Source organism: Doryrhamphus excisus, linkage group LG1, assembly GCF_037039965.1.
Source record: "Doryrhamphus excisus strain RoL-2023G ecotype Guam linkage group LG1, RoL_Dexc_Guam_v1.1, whole genome shotgun sequence".
NCBI lineage: Eukaryota > Metazoa > Chordata > Actinopteri > Syngnathiformes > Syngnathidae > Doryrhamphus > Doryrhamphus excisus.
This window is the reverse complement of record NC_136357.1, coordinates 5270201-5284388: the sequence shown is the minus strand read 5'-3', so window position 1 is coordinate 5284388 and position 14188 is coordinate 5270201. Positions and strand designations below refer to the sequence as shown.

The following is a 14188-nucleotide window of genomic DNA, read 5'->3' as shown; positions in this document are numbered from 1 at the left end:
AACAGAATCTAAATCCTTCTATACGCCATTCATATAAGTCCATAAGTCAAAAGAAAATATAAATCTATATAAAACCTCTACCGAGTTGAATTATAAAATATTAGCAAGATTGAATTTGATCCTTTCCAGGTTAAATTTAGCATATCCAGATGTTCTTCAGTTTTAAAAATGGAGGCCAGCAATCGGCACTGGACTGATACGGAAAGTTTGTTTTTGATCCAAACTAAATTTCAAGACTGGACAAACAAAAAACTGGAAATACGAAGTTATTCCAACAAGTGAAAGAACAACTCGGGGAAGTCGGTATCACGTGATGTTGATGTTTACGTTTTACTGGGCATGCCCTATTGACTATTCTGGTTGATTATAGCGACGCACGTAGACAAGAGATTGGAATATTCCTTTCCATGTATACCATTGCTTTTGGAAGTCATTCGGAAAGAGAAAAACTCCTCATGTAAACATGGCTACACTGTCGAGTGTCCGTGGTGTAAAGACTGGCAGAGCAATGTAATATCGCAATGTAATGTAATTGCTAGGTGCAATGTAATAGCACCTAGCTCCTTCCTCCTATAGACTTAGTGATGTTTTCCAATGTAAAAAAAAAACGTGCCGTGGGTCAAAAAAGGTAACCCTTTCTTAATTCCTTTTTTTTTCGTCACACTCTTTTAGATCATGAAACAAATATGGTTCTACCATATCTTACTTATTGTGTGGAAGTATGGGCTAATAACTATAAAAGCAATCTTCACTCGCTAAATGTACTGCAAAAAAGGTCAGTAAGGATAATTCATAATGCCGCCTACAGAGAACATACTAACTCCTTATTTCTAAAATCACAAATACTTCAACTTGCTGATATAGTTCATCTTCTAAAACAGCTAAAATAAATCATAAGGCTAAAAATAACCAATTACCTAAAAATGTCATCCAATACTTCTCTACAAGAGAGGAGAAATATGATCTCAGGGAAGAACTACATTTGAAACACAAAAAATGTTCATGGCAAAGAGTTGAAAACTCGATAAGACTCGAAAAAGTCGACATAGCCTACCGATATTGCCCAGTACTTCATTAGTTACACCAATACTTCCCTCAAGCTAATCTAGTGTCATGAATAAACACACTTCTTTTACTGCGACGCCACTGTATTGTGGCAATTTTGTCATAACACGGTGTCCGTGAACGCATCTCGCATCTGTTCTTATTCACTTTTATGTGTTTGGGCGACTTGGTCATGCTTGAAAAGGAGCGAAAGGATGACTGACACACAGCTAACCAGATATCTAATGGAGAAGAGCGCAGCATAAAGCGGAAGCTCACGTGCCGTTGCCTGGGGCAATCCCACCCACAATGAAGACACAGTATGACGGTAGTGCGGTAGTGTTCAATGCACAATTCCTATCTATTGGCCCAGGCAAAGTTTGTTTGTTTGCTTGAATAGAAAAAAACCAAACCAAACATGTCTATGTGTGCAAGGAGCAAATATGACAGCAAATAAATAGTCCTACAAATATTATTAAACCTACCGACTGGGTGTTGAATCAGAACAATAAAGCATCATATGTGCAGATGACTGTAAATTAACAGATATACTACGTTCACCACAATGCTGGTATTACATTACGTATTATGTTTACATGAGGAGTTTTCCTCTTTCCGAATGGAATCTTTCCGAATGACCTTTCCGAAAGCAATGGTATACAGTAAAGTCTCGTTATATCGGTTATATCGATAGTACTGCTTATTACGATACTATTTTCATTTCCTGGCAAATTTCTAGTCTTTTATGATATAATTAGTTCCGGTTAGTACGATACCCGGTTATTACGATAATCCGGTTACTACGATGCCCTTTTCATCTCCCGCCAGCCAATTTGGTCTGCTTATATCGATACAAAAGCAGCTTAAAGGTGAATCAATATTTGCTTTAGGATTTCAATACCACCATTAGCGAAATCTGTAAACGGCGTATTGTTTGATTTTCGACTAACACCGTTTCGGCTTTTCCACTGACGGACGGTAATTAGAGGATTACAGGTAATTAATATGAGGTAAGTATTAAACAATCTTTTGAAGTAAAGGAGTAAATATTTGTATAATTTAGAGGGAAGGACTTAGTGTTTTCATGACGAGGATGACGAGGATGATGAGGATGAAGAACCAACTGACATAGCATACACACCTATTCCAACGAAGACACAAGCGTACAAATACATGTATTTAATTGTGTTGTATTCAGATATCTTTTTATCACCTGCAATAATCACTGTTTTTCATATGTACATGCTGGCGTTCGTGGTTTCTCTCGTGTGTATAGAACAATGTCGAGTGCATTATTGCCCACTTTTAATGCAGTTAGGCGCAGGATCGAATATATCGATAGTCCGGTTATATCGATATTTTTTCCGACTCCCGAGAATATCGATATAACGAGACTTTACTGTACATGGAAAGGAATATTCCAATCGCGTGTCTACATGCGCCGCTATAATCAACCAGAATAGTCAATGGGTCCTTATATGGGGGGGTTAAAAAATTTTTTTTGGCAAATGTTCAACTCTCACCCTCTAAATGTGTTAGGATATCAATAAAAACTCACTGAAAAACACAAAATTTTGATTTTTTTAAACAATATTTAGAGGTTGCTCGAGGCCTCTGAATATTTCCAGAATTGCTCGTTTTTGAGGAAATTGTACCATTTTAAGAACATATATAAAACTTCAAAGTTGTTGAGCAACCTCTAAATATTAATCAACATTGATACAATTTGGCACAAATGTTTTTTTTCTCATTTATCCTAACATATTGGTGGGGTGAGAGCATGAAATTTCAAAAGTTGAAAAATAAGGACCACCCTAGTAAACACCAACATCACGTGATACCGACTTCCTCGAGTTTTTCTTTCACTTGTTGGAATAACTCCGTATTGCCAGTTTTTTCTTCATCCGGTCTTGAAATTTAGTTTGAATCAAAAACAAACTTTCCTTAGCAGTCCAGTGCCGATTGCTCGCCTCCATTTTTTTAAACCGAAAAACTTCTCGAGCTGCGTGTTACGTCATACCTCCGCATTCGCTGAAAGAACGCACCCGGGAACAGGAAAAGATAAAGTTCAATCTTGCTAATATTTTATAATTAAACTCGGCACATGTTTTATATAGATATGTATTTTCTTTTTTAATAAAACTGGACTTGTGAATGGCGTATAGAAGGGTTTAGATTCTGTTCCACAGATGGCGCTAATGCACACGAAAGCTGCTTGCCAACCGCCAATAAACAACAGAAGAAGAAAAACACCACGAAGAAGAACGCAGTCTGACAACTTTCCGGTTGAGCGGGTACAAGATACCTCAATCGGATTGGGGAAAGGAATATTCCACCCCTGGGAATCCGATTACATATTCATTCATTCTTTCGGAATGAGGTGCATACAAAGGTTTAGATTCTTTCCGTTTGAGCAAATAAACCGAATGGAATTGGAATATTCGGGTCCATGTAAACGTGGCTAATATTGTTCAGAGAGACATCATTATAGAATAAACCCAATTGCCTTTTGGATTTTCATCAATCCATTTTCTATACCTCTTAGGTACTAGGTCACGTCACAGGATGCTGGTATTATGCTACTACCCCAGCTGTCTTTGGTCGAAAGGTGGGGTACACCCTGGACAGGTCGCCAATCAATCACAGGGCACATAAAGACAACCGATTAACCTTGCGTGCATATTTTTTTGGAAGGTGAGAGGAACCATAAAATAAACCTTAGTTGGTTACCTTGGTTGTGTGTCTTTGGCAGACAGCACTCATTGGATTGGACCAATGGCACAACCAGAGCTTAACTATGAAAATATTAATTTGTCATAAACGCTGTATTCTACTTAAAAATTACATGGAAAATGCAAGCGGGTGTCCAAACATAAGCCTGTTTAATTGGAAATTAGCTGCAGCAACTCGCCGGCACAACTGCAATGTGGTGATGGTGTTCGTTTTTTCACGGTCGCTATTGTGAGACAATCAATTTGTTCGGTTTAGTTTTTGGAATGCTTTTATTCTTTTTTTCCATCCCTCTCTGATGCAACCCTCACAAAAATCCTTAGAAGCGTGTCCAGCTATATATATAAATACCAGAAAGCGGGAGAACATGACTGTTTTTCAAGTCTTAGGTCAAGTCATAAGTAACTGTTGACTGTCTCCCAAATAAACTGCAATATAAGAATGTACTAAATAAAACAAAATGATAGTAACATAAATAGAGACTATATTATTAGTGTAGTCCAGTGGTTAGCATGCAGACCTCACAGCTAGGAGACCAGGGTTCGATTCCACCCTCGGCCATCTCCGTGTGGAGTTTGCATGTTCTCCCCGTGCATGCGTGGGTTTTCTCCGGGTACTCCGGTTTCCTCCCACATTCCAAAAACATGCTAGGTTAATTGGCCACTCCAAATTGTCCATAGGTATAAACGTGAGTGTGAATGGTTGTTTGTCTATATGTGCCCTGTGATTGGCTGGTGTCCAGTCCAGGGTGTACCCCGCCTCTCGCTCGAAGACAGCTGGGATAGGCTCCAGCACCCCCGCGACCCTCGTGAGGAAAAAGCGGTAGAAAATGAATGAATGAATGAATTATTAGTGTACATGTACAGCAAGCAGGACCATGAGAAAGTCAAACTCTTAAGTGTAAAACTTGAGCAGCCCACAATCGTGTGTACTGTACTGTAATCCAGACAGAAAGTCATGCATGAGTCAAGTTTGTGCAATATGCTGCTACAGTAGCGTACAAGTTGCAAAGCTGGAAGACACTGTGACCTGGCATCAATGAATAAGTAAGCTTGTCTCGGAGGGACATAAGACCTACATTATTTTTGCCACTGTTGAACCTTTCCAATAAGAAGCTCGACAACCACAACAATGAAGTGCATCAAGCCAAATCAATACAGAACAATGAAAAAACACAATCATCTTAGAGACTCTATGCAGTAGTTTGAAGGCACCAACATTTAAATGTACTATTGGGATTATAGCAAAGTTTAGCTGCTAATTTGGCTATCATTAGTCTATCATAGCAACAACATGATTGTGCAATTTATGTATGTGTAGTTGTTTGTAGCGAGATGTCAAGTGAAGTCAAAGCTGTTGAGGTGGGTGGAAATTATTCGGAAAACCTGTCAATCTCATCGATCGGAGCAGAGTCTGAACAGGCTTGAGTTTTGAACAGGGCAGACAGAGGCCAATCAAATTGAGCTGTGGCATCGCTACTCTGAATGATAATATGGAAGTGGCAGAGCATGAGGCAGGATTGGAACACTATTTGCGCACACTATAAACCTTGCAATCCATACTGCACTCGAGTGTTCCCAGCGTCACTCGTATACTCACGTGTGTGGTTGTGTTTAAAAAATCAGATTTCAACAGCAGTCGCGGTGTTAAGATCCAATTCTACATGTGATCAAAGTTAATTAAGATTTGTCAGATCAAGACACGATTGCTGTATAAGACTTCTAGCAAAACATATGATAGTAGCCTCTATTTTGGAAATGCATTACTTTCTGTTTCCACATTCTAAGCATCATAGGAACGTTTTAGCTAAACATAAAACAAATCTACTGCAATCTGTCTTGCATGTCTTTTCATAACTACATGTCAACATAAAGAATGAATGTATCGTGCCACCCCTATTTACTACCACATAAACACACACAAAATTATTGAATATTGCTACAGTTGAGTACCGATATAAATTCACAGGTACCTGATATCGGTACCGGATCGGTTCAAATGTGAAAGCGAGTACTATCCTTGCATATTCATTACACAACAGATGATACTACCTAGCCTGACAAGTTCTAGTAAATAGCTGAGTTGATTATCGATTGTAGCTTGACAGGTATTCTTTATACAAAACTGTATGACTTCCGTCTTGGAAGTGGCAGAGCATGAGGCAGGATTGGAAACTGCTTTACGCACACTATAAACCTTGCAATCCATACTGTCCTCGAGTGTTCCCAGTGTAACTCGTATACTCATGTGTGTGGTTGCTTTTTAAAAAAATCAGAGTTCAACAGCAGCCGCGGTGTTAAGATCCAATTCTACATTTGATCAAAGTTAATTAAGATTTGTCAGATCAAGACACGATTGCTATGTAAGACTTCTAGCAAAACATATGATAGTAGCCTCTATTTTGGAAATGCATGACTTTCTGTTTCCACACTCCAAGCATAAGCATAAAACAAATCTACTGCAATCTGTCTTGCATAACTACAAGTCAACATAAAGAATGAATGTATTTACTACCACATAAACACAAACAAATGTATTGAATATTGCTACAGTTGAGTACCAATACATTTCACAGGTACCTGATATTGATACTGGATCGGTTCAAATGTGAAAGGTACTCATTCTTAGGAAAAGCGAGTACTATCCTTGCATATTCATTACACAACAAATGATACTACTAAATAGCTGAGTAATGTGTTGGAGTTGATTACCGATCGGAGCTTGACACGGATTCTTCATACAAAACTGTATGACCTCCGGCTTGAACTGTGCTTCTATGGGTATTTATACGGGTAGTTATAGTTTCATCTTGAATAAAACTTTATGTTTTAGTATCTCTGTGTGCGCCAAACAGTAGATATGACAAATCCAGGTACAGTCAGGACTGAATCTGGTCATCCCCAGGGTAACAACCAAGGTGTTTTTTAGCTAAAAAATCAATATTCATGAGTTTTGATGATCCTTTTGCGACATGTTTGTATCTGCGATGTGTTCCAGAAAGACCGAGAGAGTTAACACACTGTCATACTATACAGGTTTATTAGACCGTGTTTAATGGAGACTTACTTCATCTGTTTCACGATGGTGCTTTTCCCTGACTCTCCAGCCCCTGAGGGACAAGAGAAGAGAAGATAATGTAAACAGGGTGGATGGATTTGTGCACCTGTGTGTGTATATATATATATATATATGTGTGTGTGTATATGTGTGAAAGAGAGCAAGATGGAGAGAATGAAAAAGGGAGGGTGGGGAGGTGGTTAAGGAGAATCATCCTCTTAATTGAACAAGCTGGGTGGAGATGAAAAGATTGCTAAAAAAAAAAGGCTGCAACCATTCTTTTTTTTTTAATCCCTATGAACCCTGCAGCCATGAATAATTAACAAGCCAATCAATGAATCAATCTTGAACATAAACCCACATAGTGACGGTACACGGTAGTCCACGTAAGCCATATGTTATCACATCAATACACACCATATATATATAGAATACATGTAATGTAATATCAATTAGGGCGTGTTCACATGGAAAAAACACAATCAATTCAATTGTGTACATCCTCCATTCCTATATTATATTATTCCTATACATTTTATCACTACCTTAATTAATAATTTGACAATGAATGGATAAAAAAAAGGGAGTCTCTCTTACCGAGCAGCAGCAGCTTGACATCTTTAGCTGCGGTGAGCCCGTCCTCCTTGAGGTTCTTCTCGATGGCTTTGCTCCGGTCCAGAGCCGCCCTCTCCTCTGCGCTCAGAGTACATCCCATGGTTAGCGAACACAGCTTGATAGCGTTTACCGGTAACTGGACCCACGGAAAATAGCAATAAAAAAAAGTGGTTGTTAAAAAAAAAAAAAAACCTGTTTTCTCCCCTTTTCTCTCTTGGGCAGCTCCCTCTCTGCTCTCTCCGGGCGCTCTCAAAAGGTACCGTTAGAACATTTAAATCTCGGATCCGGTCCGTTTGGTCCAGGGAGTAATACCACTTTAGCCTCCGCGGTTATTAGTCTCTCAAACGTGGACTCTGCGGTTGGATCCGTTTGGGAGGTCTTATGTTGTGAGGAAATCACGGTACCGGTTTTGTGTTGGTCTCCACTTCCGTTATTAAGCGGCTCGCATTGTTTGCCGTCGACCTGTCTCCGTTTTGGTTCCTCCGACGCCGGCAGGGATTCGGTGTGCAAAGCTACAGCCTCCCGGTGTCTCCGGTAGGGGCTCAGTCAGAGCTGCGCTACTTCATTCGTTCTATGGTTAGGGTGATGACGTCACAAGAGTAGAAAAAATGTGAAGAAGTAGGGAGAGGGAAGGGAAAGGGAAGGGGGGGGGGGCATCTGTGGGCTCCCGGTGGCGCAGCCTGGTGGTGTATTGATGTACACTTCCAACAATGTGGGCGGCCGATACTGCAAATTTAGGAATCGATTTGAGACCAAGTAATAAAAACCTGGCGAGAATTGCCTCATATTATACTGATATCGATATTTTTGCTTGGATTTTGAATTTAGAAAACACCTTTGTATCATGTTGTATCAAGATTGGCATATATTATTAAAAATACAAAATATATTTATATTATATATATATAGTATTTTTAATAACATATGCTAATATATTATATACATATAATATAATAATATATCTAATAATATACATAATATATATTATATATAAATATACATATTTATATACAATATATATAATATAAATATACAAAATTATTTTTGCAATTTACTGTTTACGCTCTATCTATCTATCTATCTATCTATCTATCTATCTATCTATCTATCTATCTATCTATCTATCTATCTATCTATCTATCTATCTATCTATCTATCTATCTATCTATCTATCTATCCATCCATCCATCCATCCATCCATCCATCCATCCATCCATCCATCCATCCATCCATCCATCTATATATATATTTATGAACATAAGCATGCTAAACATGCTAGGTTAATTGGCGACTCCAAATTGTCCATAGGTATGAATGTGAGTGTGAATGGTTGTTTGTCGATATGTGCCCTGTGATTGGCTGGCCACCAGTCTATGGTGTACCCCGCGCTCTTGCCCAAAGACAGTTGGGATAGGCTCCAGCATATACCCCCGGGACCCTCGTGAGGATAAGCGGGAGAAAATGAATTAATTAATGAATCAATTCAGCTGTTAACCACGGTGGTGTAATGGTACAGCTGCTACAGCAGTCAAACATGGACTTTTTTAAAACTCTGATTCTCTTGCTGATAGTCTTTTGTAGAGCTGCACGGCCGAGTGGTTAGCGAGCAGGCCACAAAGCTAGGAGACTTGAGTTCGATTCCACTCTTGGCCATGATTTGAGACCAAGTAAAAACATGGCAAGAATTGCCTCATATTATACTGATATCGATATTTTTTGTTTGGATTTTGAATTTAGAAAACATATTTCTATGTTCACATAAGGATTGTGGATGATGGGCAAAATTCCCGCCAAAATGCATATATTTATAAACATACTCACCGGTTTTCTCCGGGTGTACACGGGGTTCACCATGGACTGGTGGCCAGCCAATCACAGGGCACATATAGACAAACAACCATTCACACTCACATTCATACCTATGGACAATTTGGAGTCGCTAATTAACCTAGCATGTTTTTGGAATGTGGGAGGAAACCGGAGTACCCGGAGAAAACCCACGCATGCACGGGGAGAACATGCAAAGTACACACAGAGATGCCCGATGATGGAATTGAACTCGGGTCTCCTAGCTGTGAGGCCTGCATCTAACCACTCGGCCGTGAGTTGTGTCATTCACAAAAATATTCAGATGCCATGTCCATAGTGGGGTTGTGTGGATAGGAGATGGGAGAAGGAATACCGAGCACTGAGCCGACTGTATTTCCTCAGAAGTTTGTGGTTCTTTCATGTCTGTAATAAAAGGCTCCACATCTTCTACCAATCAGTTGCGGCCAACGCCATCTTCCTTCGTGTCATGTGTTGGGGAGTTGGTGTCAAGGCCAAATATAAAAACAGGCTGAAAAAAATGAAGGAAAGGGCTGAGTCAGTTGTGGGCATCAGGCCAGTTACATATAGGAGGAGGGGAGATCGAACACAGCTTAACAAAATCCAAGTCCCCAATACAGTTAAACAATACCGCAATGTTTGATGCCATATCATGTGGCATGTAGCCTAAACTAGAATAAATCGATTCTATTAGTATAAGTTGTCTGGTTTTGGCCCATTGCCGAAACATTTTAGTTCAACTAAAATAGCAGTTAAAAAAATGATAACATACAGTCAACTTTTATACCAAATTACCAATTATACCAAAAAAATGTATTAGGAAAGCAGGAAGTGAACAAATGTAACAGTTACTGATTGTAAAAGTACCAGATGGAGGGGTAGGATTGAATAAGCTTTGCTTCTTCCTACTCCTTTTGGACATGTGGAACTGTGAACTGATTATGTGATGCATTCAATTGTAATCTGATGCATGTTCAAATGAAATAAAACCATTACCATTACCATGTCTTATGATCAACGGCAATGATACAATTTGGAAAGCTGCACATTTCTATGTGGCACAAACATCTGTATAAAAACTAATTAACTAAGTAAAGCTAAGTATTCAAGCACATCTCCGCCAGCTGCTTATAATTTTGTGGACTATGGTGCAGTTTGATGAGGTCTCTATATGGTCCGGTATCTAATTTTTATGCTAATACTGATTGGTATTAGCAGCCATGCTAACCTTAATGTAACTTGTTGAGCATGTCTGGACCATGTTATCATTACTAGTACCACTATTCAAATCATCATTTATGTTACTGTATGGTCATATCACCTCGTACTTCGGTATGGGACAAAAATTTTAAAAAAATGTAAAAAATGTAAAAAATGTAAAAAATGTAAAAAATTTAAAAATTTAAAAATTTAAAAATTTAAAAATTTAAAAATTTAAAAATTTAAAAATTTAAAAATTTAAAAATTTAAAAATTTAAAAATTTAAAAATTTAAAAGTAAAAAAGGCAGTGAAATCAGTTATTGGAGTTATTGGAATGTAAATCAGGGTTTCTGATGCTTTGCTGGTCTTGCCCACACACCACTCATCAGGGGTGCGGCACCCCTCCACCCCCTCTAAAAAAAAGTAAAAAATTTAAAAATTTAAAAATTTAAAAATTTAAAAATTTAAAAATTTAAAAATTTAAAAATTTAAAAATTTAAAAATTTAAAAAAATTTAAACTATATTAGGAAAGCAGGAAGTGAACAAATGTAACAGTTACTGATTGTAAAAGTACCAGATGGAGGGGTAGGATTTAATAAGCTTTGCTTCTTCCTACTCCTTTTGGACATGTGGAACTGTGAACTGATTATGTGATGCATTCAATTGTAATCTGATGCATGTTCAAATGAAATAAAACCATTACCATCATTTCAAATAATTTGCGGAGATGGGTTGAAATTGTTGGGTTGACAACAGAACACAATTCAAAGGGATTTGTATGTTTCATGTTATGCTGGATACTTTATATTAACATATAACAGTTATAGAAGAGTAATAATAATTTCAGCACCGGCATAAATACATAGTTGACATGTCCCAAAATATATTCACCAAATAACATATAATGGCATCTATGTGGTGACCTGTTAAAAGAGAACATTGTTTCCGAGCCTTGTTTGACTCCAATAACTGATTTCACTGCCAGGCGGCTTGCTTCACAACCCGAGGATGTCTATAAAAAGATTTTTTTTCATGAAAAATGCAGACGTTTCAGCCTTGCTTCCCCAGTCACATTACCACTGCTACAGTACTACATCAAAGTCCCTGACTTTGAGATCGCTCACAAATTTATAGTTTTTGAATGTGCTTCTCATTAGCTCCTTTCCCATCGACATTCCAGGAACATTCATTCATTTTCTACCGCTTATCCTCACAAGGGTTGCAGGGGGTGCTGGAGCCTATCCCAGCTGTCTTCGGACGAGAGAGGCGGGGTACACCCTGGACTGGTCGCCAGCCAATCACAGGGCACAAATAGACAAACAACCATTCACACTCATATTCATACCTATGGACAATTTGGAGTAATAAGCAGCATAGAAGATGGATGGGAGCAGGAGGGGATAGAAAGAAAAAATAAAGAAAACATTCATTCATTCATTCATTTTCTACCGCTTATCCTCACAAGGGTTGCAGGGGTGCTGGAGCCTATCCCAGCTGTCTTTGGGCCAGAAGCGGGGTACACCCTGGACTGGTCGCCAGCCAATCACAGGGCACATATAGACAAACAACCATTCACACTCACAATCATACCTATGGACAATTTGGAGTAATGAGCAGCACAGAAGATGGATGGGAGCAGGAGGGGATAGAAAAGAAAAAACACGGGGTACACCCTGGACTGGTGACCAGCCAATCACAGGGCACATATAGACAAACAACCATTCACACTCACATTCATACCTATGGACAATTTGGAGTCATCAATTAACCTTAATTAAGGATGGAATTGAACCCTGGTCTCCTCACTGTGCGGTCTGTGCGCTAACCACTCGGCCACCGTGCAGCTCCGGCAGAAGTGCAATTGTAGTTAAATTTTTAATTATCATGAGGTTTGCCACCAGCTGCTTATAATTATCTGCCTTGTAGTTTCCAAGAAATTCATTCATTCATTCATTTTCTACCGCTTATCCGCAGGGGGTGCTGGAGCCTATTCCAGCTGTCTTCGGACGTGAGAGGCGGTGTACACCCTGGACTGGTGGCCAGCCAATCACAGGGCACATATAGACAAACAACCATTCACACTCACATTCATACCTATGGACAATTTGGAGTCGCTAATTAACCTAGCATGTTTTTGGAATGGGGGAGAAAACCGGAGTTACCGGAGAACATGCAAACGAGGTGGAGATGGCCAAGGGTGGAATTGAACTCGAGTGTCCTAGCTGTGAGGCCTGTGTGCTAACCACTCTACCACCGTGCAGTTGTTGTTTGTGTAAATTACCAGATTATATTAATAAAAAAATTTGTGTCACTTCTGTTGACATATTTGAACGATTTCCACATGTGAGAACGACGCACATATGGTATTTAGTTACAAATACACTTATTTGCCCCCATCTCTTTGAGGCATAAGTTGATGTCACATGAAACCCAACAATTGTGGGCCTGCTAGCTGGCCCTGTGAGATTAAATAATTGAACAAATACGCAAATTTAAGTTGTGAATGTCAATCAGGGTTTTTGATAGCATTTAGGCCATCAGAGAAAGCTTTGCTGGTCCTGCCCACACACCACTCATCGGGGGTGCGGCACCACCCGTCCCCTTAAAAAAATCCTAAATTGGAATCCTACATTTGTAGGAATCAGCTGTTCTACTTCGCAGTCTATAAGATGAGGTTTTAGGATGTATTTGTTATCTTTGCGTTGCAGCCAAGCAGGAATCCCAGATGATAGAAAGAGCTGGATTAAAAGGAATGAATATTTGGGTGTCTTGGGGGTGGGGGGTGGGGGGGGGCTGCTACTGAGCAGAAAATAAGACTCCAAGTTGTCTCAAACACAACAATCTCAAACATTTTGTGGCAAACTTGAGTTGGAGTAGCAAAGGAAATCATCAGAGGTTCGTCTACAGCCTCCTCGATTTTGGCACATATCCTTAAGTAACGAATCCCCTTGTTGTTATAGCGACTGGACCCGCTGCGACTGTCCTTCAGCTTCCTGTAACCTTCATTTTCTTCAACTTTGCACCAATTAGTTTAAGTGTATGCCTACTTTTAAAAAAGCCAGTTTACCATTTATTCTTCCATAGACTCATACAACATTTTCTCTGCTTTTCAACATCAGACAGACAGAACTATTTTCATGTTTCACTGTTTGGGAATTAGAAGAACTCCCGTATCCACGTGTCAGTTAAGAATGATACTTTTTCCTGTGTCGTAAGATATCCGAACATCAATGTAATCTTTGCTTTTCATGTTCTACTGCTCAGAACAATCGAAGGCAATCGAGAGCCCGGAGCACAGAATGGCGATAAAGCGTTAGCTAAAGGGCTCTAATTTCGAAAACCAGGCGTACGTAGGTGTGGCGCAATTTTCATGAGCAGCACAGACAAATGCAAACAAAAGAACAGAAATCAGCCATGGCTGACAAAGGGTCTGTAAAATACCTGTATAAAGACAAACACATGGAAGATTTATAATTTAAAAAATATATATAAGATGTATAAATACAACAAACATTTTGAGAGTGTGTAAGAAAGAACATAAAAGTCAATCACCAGACACGAATAAAAACAACATTAGAGCAATATGAGCATCCTAAACCGGAATTGTACTAAGAAAGCAGATTACCCACAATATTTCACGGACAGAAATACCAACAATGATGATATGAATGAGGTAGTTGAAAGGTTCGATTACCACTTTGAAAAAATTGGAT

The 14188-nt window shown here is 39.0% G+C and overlaps 1 protein-coding gene across 1 annotated transcript in view; it reads right to left on the bottom strand.

The window, feature by feature from the left end:
- The window catches only part of LOC131130900 (guanine nucleotide-binding protein G(o) subunit alpha), a 95500-nt gene extending 87463 nt beyond the window's left edge, over positions 1 to 8037 (bottom strand). Inside the window, exons 1-2 of the mRNA XM_058075015.2 lie at positions 7429 to 8037; positions 6841 to 6883 (exon numbers count right to left, since the gene is read on the bottom strand). Of these exons, the coding sequence (XP_057930998.1) occupies positions 6841 to 6883; positions 7429 to 7546 (161 nt within the window). The 5' untranslated portion in view covers positions 7547 to 8037. The remainder of the gene's footprint in view (positions 1 to 6840; positions 6884 to 7428) is intronic.
- Between the last annotated feature and the right edge of the window lie 6151 nt (positions 8038 to 14188).